The sequence below is a fragment of the Penaeus chinensis genome, chromosome 21 (assembly GCF_019202785.1).
Source record: "Penaeus chinensis breed Huanghai No. 1 chromosome 21, ASM1920278v2, whole genome shotgun sequence".
Lineage (NCBI taxonomy): Eukaryota > Metazoa > Arthropoda > Malacostraca > Decapoda > Penaeidae > Penaeus > Penaeus chinensis.
The window spans coordinates 605,835-615,834 of NC_061839.1; the positions used below are offsets into that span (position 1 = coordinate 605,835).

The window sequence follows — 10,000 nt, forward strand, 5'->3', positions numbered from 1 at the left end:
TAATAAAAATACAAAAAAGGAAATTAAGTCTTATAATTCTTGAATTATATTATTTGATAATGAAACGAAATTTCAATTAGTCAAGAATTCGTTAATTATTTCATCTTGGCTACGTGTGCTATTGCACGATCAAACATATCAGTAAACTGATCATTAACTGTACCTAATACGTTATGAAACTCAAATTCTCTCTCTCTCTCTCTCTCTCTCTCTCTCTCTCTCTCTCTCTCTCTCTCTCTCTCTCTCTCTCTCTCTCTCTCTCTCTCTCTCCCTCTCTCTCTCTCTCTCTCTCTCTCTCTCTCTCTCTCTCTCCCTCTCTCTCTCTCTCTCTCCTTCTCTCTCTCTCTCTCTCTCTCTCTCTCTCTCTCTCTCTCTCTCTCTCTCTCTCTCTCTCTCTCTCTCTCCCTCTCCCTCTCCCTCTCCCTCTCCCTCTCTCTCTCTCTCTCTCTCCCTCTCCCTCTCTCTCACACACACACTCTCTCTCCCTCTCTCTCTCTCTCTCTCTCTCTCTCTCTCTCTCTCTCTCTCTCTCTCTCTCTCTCTCTCTCTCTCTCTCTCTCTCACACACACACACACATACACACACACACACACACACACACACACACACACACACACACACACACACATTTTGTTTGTGCACATGAATTTTAATGCATTTACCATATCAAGTCACTTGACATTTTTTTTATTAACCTAGATTTTCATTTTGATTGCCTATACTCTAGTTATTATCAAACTGAATAAAGATGTGTAGGACATCCTAAAACATATTAATAATCTTTTATATAAAAGCTATTAGTCGTTCCACTTTGAGAAACGTATGATGCCGAGAATCTATTATATTCTGTGCCAGGAAAAAATGGTTTGATCTCCTCAGATAAGAGAAGATATTTTGTCCCGGGAAAATATTTAACTTATAGGGAAAAAAAGTGTTCATTTATAGATTATGAGTTGTGTAATAGCATATATACTGCCCGTGTAGTGTATATAATTTTATGAATATACAGGATGCATCTCATGACTATTTTAGAGAAAGAAATTATGAAATTATATTGTCAAAATCAGTAACATGATAACGCATTCCACTTTTTAGTATGTTTATCTTATATACATATATCTTTTTTGTTTCTTTTGGGGATATGCAAAATCAGTATCTGCCAAATGTACTCTTGAAGTTCGTGATGCAAAGAGAAAAGTATATTTGAAAGAAAATGAATGTGTTATTTTGCTTTTACGGAGGTTTTCCAGTCTGTTATCTATTGAATGTATTTATTCATTACTGTGTTCCTTTATATACCATTGGTAGCAGGTATTACATACACTATGCGGTGGGCTATTGTTTAATCAATTTTGTTCACACATAGATGGTTTTGCTATTACTCTTTATTCGATTTTGTATTTCCTTATTATTATCACATCACAATATTACCATTATCATTATTATCAAAATTATCATCCTCATCATTATTATCACCCTCATCCTCATCCTCATCCTCATCCTCATCATCATGTATTATGATTAATATTATTATTATAATTATTATTATTACTATTTGTATTATTATTATTATAATTATTATTACTATATTAATATCATTGTTTTATTATCATTATTATTACCATTACTAGCATTATCATCATTATAATTATCATTCTCATTATTATTATCAACACGAAAAACAGTAATACAAATAAGAACCTTGCTTTCCAAAAAAATCAAGGAAGGACGCAAATATATACGTGATGTCTCCGAGGCCTAGTTATTAGCACTGGTGACTCAACACTTACGGAGCTATCTGTGAGCAAACAAATTTAGTGTACGAGAGGGAGAGGGAGATAGAGGGAGAGGGAGAGGGAGAAGGAGATAGAGGGAGAGGGATATAGAGGGAGAGAGAGAAGGAGAGGGAAAGGGAGAAGGGAGAGGGAAAGGGAAAAGGAGGGGGAGGGGGAGAGAGAGGAGAGAAAGAGGAGAGAGAGAGAGAGAGAGAGAGAGAGAGAGAGAGAGAGAGAGAGAGAGAGAGAGAGAGAGAGAGAGAGAGAGAGAGAGAGAGAGAGAGAGAGAGAGAGAGAGAGAGAGGGGGGGGGGAGAGAGAGGGAGAGGGAGAGAGAGAGAGAGGGGGGGGAGAGAGAGAGAGAGGGAGAGAGAGAGAGAGAGAGAGAGAGAGAGAGAGAGAGAGAGAGAGAGAGAGAGAGAGAGAGAGTGAGAGAGAGAGAGAGAGAGAGAGAGAGGGGGGGGGGGGGGGAGAGAGAGAGAGAGAGAGGGGGGGAGGGGGAGAGAGAGAGAGAGGGAGGGAGAGGGAGGGAGAGGGAGGGAGAGGTAGGGAGAGGGAGAGAGAGAGAGAGAGAGAGAGAGAGAGAGAGAGAGAGAGAGAGAGGGAGAGGGAGAGGGAGAGGGAGAGGGAGGGAGAGAGAGAGAGAGAGAGGGGGGGAGGGGGAGGGGGAGAGAGAGAGAGAGGGAGGGAGAGGGAGGGAGAGAGAGGGAGAGGGAGGGAGAGGTAGGGAGAGGGAGAGAGAGAGAGAGAGAGAGAGAGAGAGAGAGAGAGAGAGAGAGAGGGAGAGGGAGAGGGAGAGGGAGAGGGAGAGGGAGGGAGAGAGAGAGAGAGAGAGAGAGAGAGAGAGAGAGAGAGAGAGAGAGAGAGAGAGAGAGAGAGAGAGAGAGAGAGAGAGAGAGAGAGAGAGAGAGAGAGAGACATTGAAAAAAAAGGACAGAGAGAGAGGAAAAGACACAGAGACAAAAATGAAGGGAAAGAGATAGAAAGAGGAAATGATAAATAAACATAAAAAGAAAGAGAAAGATACAGAGAGAAAGAGATAGTGTTACTTACCTCTGATTGTTAATTAATTAACTGTTTAGCATCATTGGCATCATCATCGTAGTCTAACCAGTCTATAGTCCTTCTACCACGCAGACTGTTCACTATGCTTTTATGGTTTTGAAAGAATTTAGCCCCAAAAAACAGCACCAAGACCTCATGTCTGTATCAGAGGAACAAACCAGTGCACTGGTTGCCTGCACATGACTTCCTCTGCCACATTAACATGCATTGCAGAGTTTAGGCCCTTTGACACTTCAGCTGGCCTAGGTTGCTTTGCTTCATGTTGGATATGGAAGATATTACAAATATCTCTTGAAGTATGATTAAGCTTCAAAACTATTTCCAAATAACTTATGCTTTGAATTTAAGTATTCAAATATGAATACATATGATTTCTATAAATTTCTAGTTTTTATTTACATGATAAAAGTACTTCATATAAAAAAAAAAAAAAAAAAAAAAACACCTGCTGATACTTGATCTATGTTTACAAGGGAATTACTCTTATTGTAGTGAAAACCATTACCTGAGCAATATTCGAACAGGTAGCAGAAGGCTCAAAGTGCTTTTGTTCCATACAAAAAAAAAAAAAAAAAAAAAATCTCCCATTAATTACAAAAATCTTTTGGAACAAAAAATGAAATACAACTGTATCTGATGATGCTGTTACACACTTATGGATTCACAAAGAATTTTTGGGAATGTCTTCTTATTGAAACTTGATTCTGGTGTGTTTAACAGAGCATTCCATACATTTAGCAACTTTACTAAAAGTATAGCTTAAAGAAATAAAAATATTTGTTTTATCTATTTTTATTTACTAACAAATAATCTTACACATATAAAATCTGTTCTCCTTTCAACTCTTTCTCTGGTATTCATCACCAGCAATATAACTAATAATTGTAATAAGCTCAGTGTTATACAATGAATGTGGCTCAATATGTAATAATCGTACCTTGGCTCTGGATCATGCATAAATATTTCAAGGAATCATTTAACACTGATTGTATGTAATGAAACAAGCTTAATAAATAGATAACATAATCTGAGAGAGAGAGAGAGAGAGAGAGAGAGAGAGAGAGAGAGAGAGAGAGAGAGAGAGAGAGAGAGAGAGAGAGAGAGAGAGAGAGAGAGAGAGAGAGAGAGAGTGTTCTTCTGAACGATGAGATAATAATAACATTTACTCAAGTATCCTGCCTTCGATTTAAAGCAAAAGTCTCAGTCTATCAGTGACAATCATCTTTGACTCACTGAAGAAAAGGGTTTACTTCCAGACGTCAAACTATTGTAACATTACACATTAAACAATTACCAGACAGGCATATGAACTCCTTTTGGTATCCTCGGTTGAAAATTAAAATCTTTATACACACACACATATATATAAAATACCAAATGAATAAACCTGCAAAATTTGATACATTCTAATCCCTAGACTCCAGAGGTTTCGCTTTCGAACTGCAGCATGTGACTCATTGCTAGGGATAGAGCCTTAACCTACAGCAATGGTTCTTGTAAATAAGTCGCAATAAATAGTTCACTTTGGTTCTTCGATTTGTCCTTTAATGAGATCTGTCATGACAGGATACTGGACTTTCTTCTTGTTTAGTTCATCTTGGGCCCAGAGAAGCAGCTTTAGAAGTTCTGCTAAAAGTGGTGTTGTTTCCTCTTGATTCTGTGCTCTGAGGATTGCTGCGTTCAACTCACTCGCAACCTTATTTGGAATAAAGAAATAATAATAAGGTTAAATAAAGTTAAACATAAATAAAGAAGAAAAGCAAGTTTGAAAAGATCCTGCAAATTAAGTCACAAGTCTGCTCCTCATCCTGACTACCTCCAACTCATTCTTACCTTCTGTCTATGAGAGGGATGAAGGAGGTCTCCAAAGGGGGAGGTGTCGGGCTGGTCAAAGGCCAAAAGTGCTAAAGTTCTTTCGAGTTCATTAAGAATGGTTGGGTCCCTCTGGCCTCTCTCTGCGAGGTGGTCTTGAGCATATACAACCGCTTCTTCTATCCTTCCCTCACGGATTAATTCAATCAGGACTTGTTGCTGTTGAAGGAAAACAACATTGTATTCAACTGAAATAAGAAAGAACATACATATATCCACACACTATAAAACAAAACTATACCTGGAGATGGAAGTACAGTTGAGAATTATCGTCTAGAATTTCTGGGTGGAGTTCAGTGACCATCCTCATGGCATCTTGAAAGTGCCCGGCTTGAATAGTCGAGCGAATGCGAATCCGCTCGTCCAGCTGATCAAGGTCCATGGGCGGCTTGATGTTTGCCTCGACTGAAAATTTCTCTGCTGCTTCTTTGAAACCCTCTGGAAATCGTATGTAAGGTGAGACTGCAGTTCATAATGAGGTTGTTACACCTGCATGTGATGGGAGTCTCTGAAAAAGATTTAGTTAGGAAAGGGGTTGCTCCTACACTGTAGTTTCTCTTCTATGTAAATTGAAGGGTTTTGTCAAAAGTCTGTCTAAATGAGCAAAGTGAGTAAAGTTTTGAGGCAAAAACTACTGTATATCACTAAGAATATCAGAGAACCTAAGTTTTTTTTTCTATAAATCAATATAAATTTGTAACTTTCATAGATCAATCTTTCTATCCCCAACACACAAATATCTACATACTTACATCCATATTCTTTTGCTGTACAAATAGACTGATAATATCTAAACAGAAAACCTTGTATTAATCATCAGTGCACTAAAAACTTATACAAAAGAGAAACCATTCATACAGTGACAGTTGACTCAAATTAAATCTGCATGATGGTTAGGTAGGGGGTCTTGTAATTTATATATTATTTCATATGGACACAATCTGTCCACAGTAAAGTGGGTCCTCCATTAGCATTTACCTAGTACATATCAAATGCACAAAGCTGTAATGAATATTTCCTTTGATCTTACAGGCACATGGGCAATTTCCTGCTTATGTTGATCTTTTCTGCAATAGACATCACTATAGCTGGCATGACCTGACGGGCTAGGAAGTTGTATAGCAATAACATAATTTGATGAACAAGATGATTCCAGGGCTAATTCAGCCGCTAAAGAAGCAATACCAACATTGGACGTACAACTCCCTACCCAGCTAACCCAGAGACTGAGTCCCAGGTGCCTTCTTCTCTTGTGGAGAGGATGCAAATGATGATTTTGAGCTACTGACCCATGAAAGAAACAACAGCACTAGCAGTAGCAGTGAAGAAAAGGGTAAGCTCAATTACACTGCAATATGAGACTTGCCCTTATTCACCTACAGGGATTGAGCCTGGGTAAAGAAGACCATTGGACAGTTAGTAAGCTTTATTACAAGGAAGAGAGAGAATGTCCTGCACTGTTATGGGTTACTTGCACTGTTACAAGTTCCCTTTGAAGAAAAAGGAAGAATGACCCACACTACTATGAGTTTTCTTTGGAGGAACAGGGAGCGTCCCACACCACTATGGGTTTTCAAGGAGGACTTCTCATATTTACAAAGCCTTTATCACTGATGACTTAATGGCTACCATCATGCATGAGACCAACTGGTCTATTGAGGCCCTCCCAACACCTAATCAAACACAGGAAGGGAACAGTACTTCAGTGAACCCCACAGTACTACACCCTCTGTCTTCTGATGGGAGTTTTAAAAAAGCAGCAAATGTAGCACAACTGGTCCCAGGATCCATTCCCAGCAATCCCAACTTCTCCTGACACCATGTCCAGGGACTACTTCATCCCCATCTTTGCCTATTGGCAATTCACCTCAGCATAATGGACATCCCGGGCAAGCAGTTCCCAAGAGTCTTCATCTCCAACAGAAGAACACAATGGATGAGATCCTGTAGAAGGATAGGGGATGACAGCAGTTTGTCCCCTACATCCCATCCAAGAAGGACAGGTTCAGGCTGCAGGTGTATAAAGTGTAGGACAGCACTATCCCTACTGTCTATTACACCTTTGCCTTTTAGGGCAGTATAAGTCTGAGGTGCTGCCTTTCAGAAAGCATAGACCTTATAAGAGGCTGCAGATCTCTTACAAAATTTTGTAAATCATACAAACTTGTTAACTACAAGCCTACCAAACAAATGCAACTGATACTGCTTGGATGACCAGGAAGTATATGTGAGCAGACTTCACAGAGGCCAATAAGCAGGGCAACTTACATTATCTAAATACATGTAGCTACCAGCAAGCTGCAGTGAGTCAACAAGAAGCCCATAACCATTCTCTCCAGCATTCAGAAGAGTGAGAAGGCTGAAACAAGATACATCAGCTAAAAGAGAAAATGGGGGTCAACCCTGATTATTTGCTGGCTTCTTTGTAACCTGAAGAAGCCTCTCCTTCCTTCCTTCCTTCCTTCCTTCCTTCCTTCCTTCCTTCCTTCCTTCCTTCCTTCCTTCCTTCCTTCCTTCCTTCCTTCCTTCCTTCCTTCCTTCCTTCCTTCCTTCCTTCCTTCCTTCCTTCCTTCCTTCCTTCCTTCCTTCCTTCCTTCCCTTCCCTCCTCTCCTCCCCCAACTGGTTAATATATACAAAAAAAGTAGCAAGCAGCTATTGCAAGTCTAGGCTAAAAGGTTCTATCCAAATTATGTGAGGTGCACCCAAATACATTTTCATAAGTCACTTATCATCCGGCAGTTCCTAAGTAGACTCTTATCTTCATGCCATGTTCTCTAGTCTTAAGAGCTTCTCTGGCTTTTTACCTTTTACCATTATCACTACAAATTATTCAAAAATTAATTTGTCCAAAACTCTCCATAAAGATATAACAGATGACTTTGTCAGTTTTAAACTTGATTATAGTGATAGATATCTTCTATACTTAATGCCCTTTCCCATGTCTAAATACAATATGAAGAAGTCAGAGAACCAGCATAAAGATTGTTAAAAATGAAAAAGAAAATCCACTCAACATTTAATAAAGAATCACCTATTCTTTCCCCTTATAAACTGATGTTATATACATCTACCATACACATACATATACAACATCAAACACATCAATACCACCATCAGTACCCTTACCAACATGTAAAGAATGACAATATCATCAAACACTCAGCCGACAATAACTCACCCATGACGAGGTAGTTCATAATCAGCTTGTTCATGTCAGCGCGGTGGATGTGCATCTTCCCCGTCTCTTCCAACCACTCAGACGTATCCATGGCCTTGACGCCGTTGTTGGAGCCACTCTGGTCAGTATCGCTATCCACGTTTGTTCTCATAAACCTACGGGCAATGGATCCCTTTATCGAGGAATCCTGGGATTCTTTTACTTTTAAAATTTACAAATTTTGGCTTTCGTTGTTGTTGTTGTTTGTTCAGTTTTGGTTTGGTGGAGAAGATGGATTTATAAGTACTCTGTTGGGGGGGATATATATGCTTTTTTTAAACAATGTTGTATCTTTGACTTTATATTATCATTCTTCAAGGGGGAGTATCATGCAATGAAAATTTTGTAAATCACACAAACTTGTTAACTTTTTTTTTTTTCTTTTTTACCTCACAAGTTCAAGATAAAATGAAAATAATAACAGAACTACTAATAATGTTACTGAGAAAAAAATTAAACATAATGATTTTTCCAGCACTGGAATACTTCTCCCAAAAAGGTAATTCAGTCATAATTAAATACCCTGATGACTACATTTTACTACAATTTGCCCATCAAATGAAACACATCATAGGTTGATTATGGTAAGTGTTTAGCTGACTAAAGCACTTCCACCTTAGCCTCACGTCAACCTCCAAACCTGTAGGCACTTTAGGATAAGCCAACAACTCACCACAAAATAGAATCCGGCAAAACAGAGCTAATGGATATCACTGATGATTCATCGTCAAATAAGGAAACAATCAAAACTTTCTCTTGACAGAATACATATGATTTGTTGTGTCATTATCAAGCTGGACTTCAGATTGACGTAACTTTACCCTAATAATGTGATAGTTTTTGAGTTTGCTAGTTCCTCTCACTGCATCATATAACCTCAAAAAAAAAAAATAATAAAAAAATAAACATGTTTCTGACCTTGAAATACACTTCTCTTTTCTAAATCGTTAGCCAAGTTTCATGCTGTTCCTCACAATGGGTTGCCTTAATGTTTCTCCTGCCCTGTCTTCAATGTGCAAAGACGATCAGGGTCTCTGCCATTGCGCATAAAAAGGACTTTATATACAAAGGATCTCCGGAAGATTATCTTTGTGTGCTTAATTTTGGCAGGTATCTACACATCTAGCATTCAAAGGGCAAAAATCGACAAAAATCTAAATAATTCGAGACTCAACGCGCAATGAAACAAATAAAAAGAGGGAAAAAAAATTAAATGTTTACAATGTCATGAATGAAAATATTAAACATAAACCCCATTATCAGCGACTTTCTCAAGGCATCTTATTGTACCATTATATCCACACCCTCCTTCCTACCACGTAACCACCAAAAATAAATGATTTTCTCAGAATACCTCGATTATAACAGGATAATTAACCCGTCACTTCACTAAACAATTGAAAACAAACACGGTCTTTGTTTCGCTCTAAAAAACAATCAAACTCATAATATATCCATTTTTCTCTACACTGTATCCTAGTTCTAGCACAAAACTAAGAGAAAAACGGTAGTAACTTACTCTACTTTGACGCAGGAAGACAAAAAAGAAGTTTCAATAAAGCAATTTGGGGAAGGTCAGGCAGCCTCAGACAGCACATTCGAATCTGATTTATTCTCCAAAAAAACAAGATTTGTCCATTAACAGATTAAAGTTCATTGCCTTTAAAGACTCCGAATGATTAATTTTAAATTGTTTTTTGCACTGGGATACATCTTTAAGGTCATTTTGGGTTGGTGCTCTCTTTTAAAGAATAAAAGGTTTAATTGCGAAGGCTGTGTTGTGTTTTGGGTATTTCCTTCGTGTTTTTCAGATTTGTTCGGCCGAGGATTCGGACGCGGCGGGAGGTCGGCCGGAAAGACGCAGGAGCAAGTTGCTAATATATACGTATAGCAGAAATACGCACACACACTCATATATATATATATATATATATATATATATATATATATATATATATATATATGTGTGTGTGTGTGTGTGTATGTGTGTGTGTGTGTGTGTACATAAATAAATAAATGAATAAATAAATGTATGATATATATTCACACACACACACACACACACACACA

At 38.4% G+C, this 10,000-nt stretch overlaps 1 protein-coding gene across 4 annotated transcripts; it reads right to left on the reverse strand.

Moving 5' to 3' along the window:
- Positions 1 to 3,620: 3,620 nt before the first annotated feature.
- LOC125036655 (glucose-induced degradation protein 8 homolog) lies at positions 3,621 to 9,580 on the reverse strand. Of its 4 annotated transcripts, none has more exons than XM_047629440.1 (5): positions 9,450 to 9,580; positions 7,892 to 8,046; positions 4,954 to 5,150; positions 4,674 to 4,871; positions 3,621 to 4,536 (listed from the first exon to the last, which is right to left on the reverse strand). In XM_047629440.1, exons 2-5 carry the CDS (start codon positions 8,040 to 8,042, stop codon positions 4,360 to 4,362), a joined length of 723 nt encoding a protein of 240 aa, XP_047485396.1. In that variant the 5' UTR covers positions 8,043 to 8,046; positions 9,450 to 9,580; the 3' UTR covers positions 3,621 to 4,359. The 4 variants fall into 4 exon arrangements, with proteins under 4 accessions (XP_047485396.1, XP_047485398.1, XP_047485395.1 ...); XM_047629442.1 differs by having other exon boundaries at positions 7,892 to 8,063; positions 9,450 to 9,568; XM_047629439.1 differs by having other exon boundaries at positions 7,892 to 8,078; positions 9,450 to 9,554.
- Between the last annotated feature and the right edge of the window lie 420 nt (positions 9,581 to 10,000).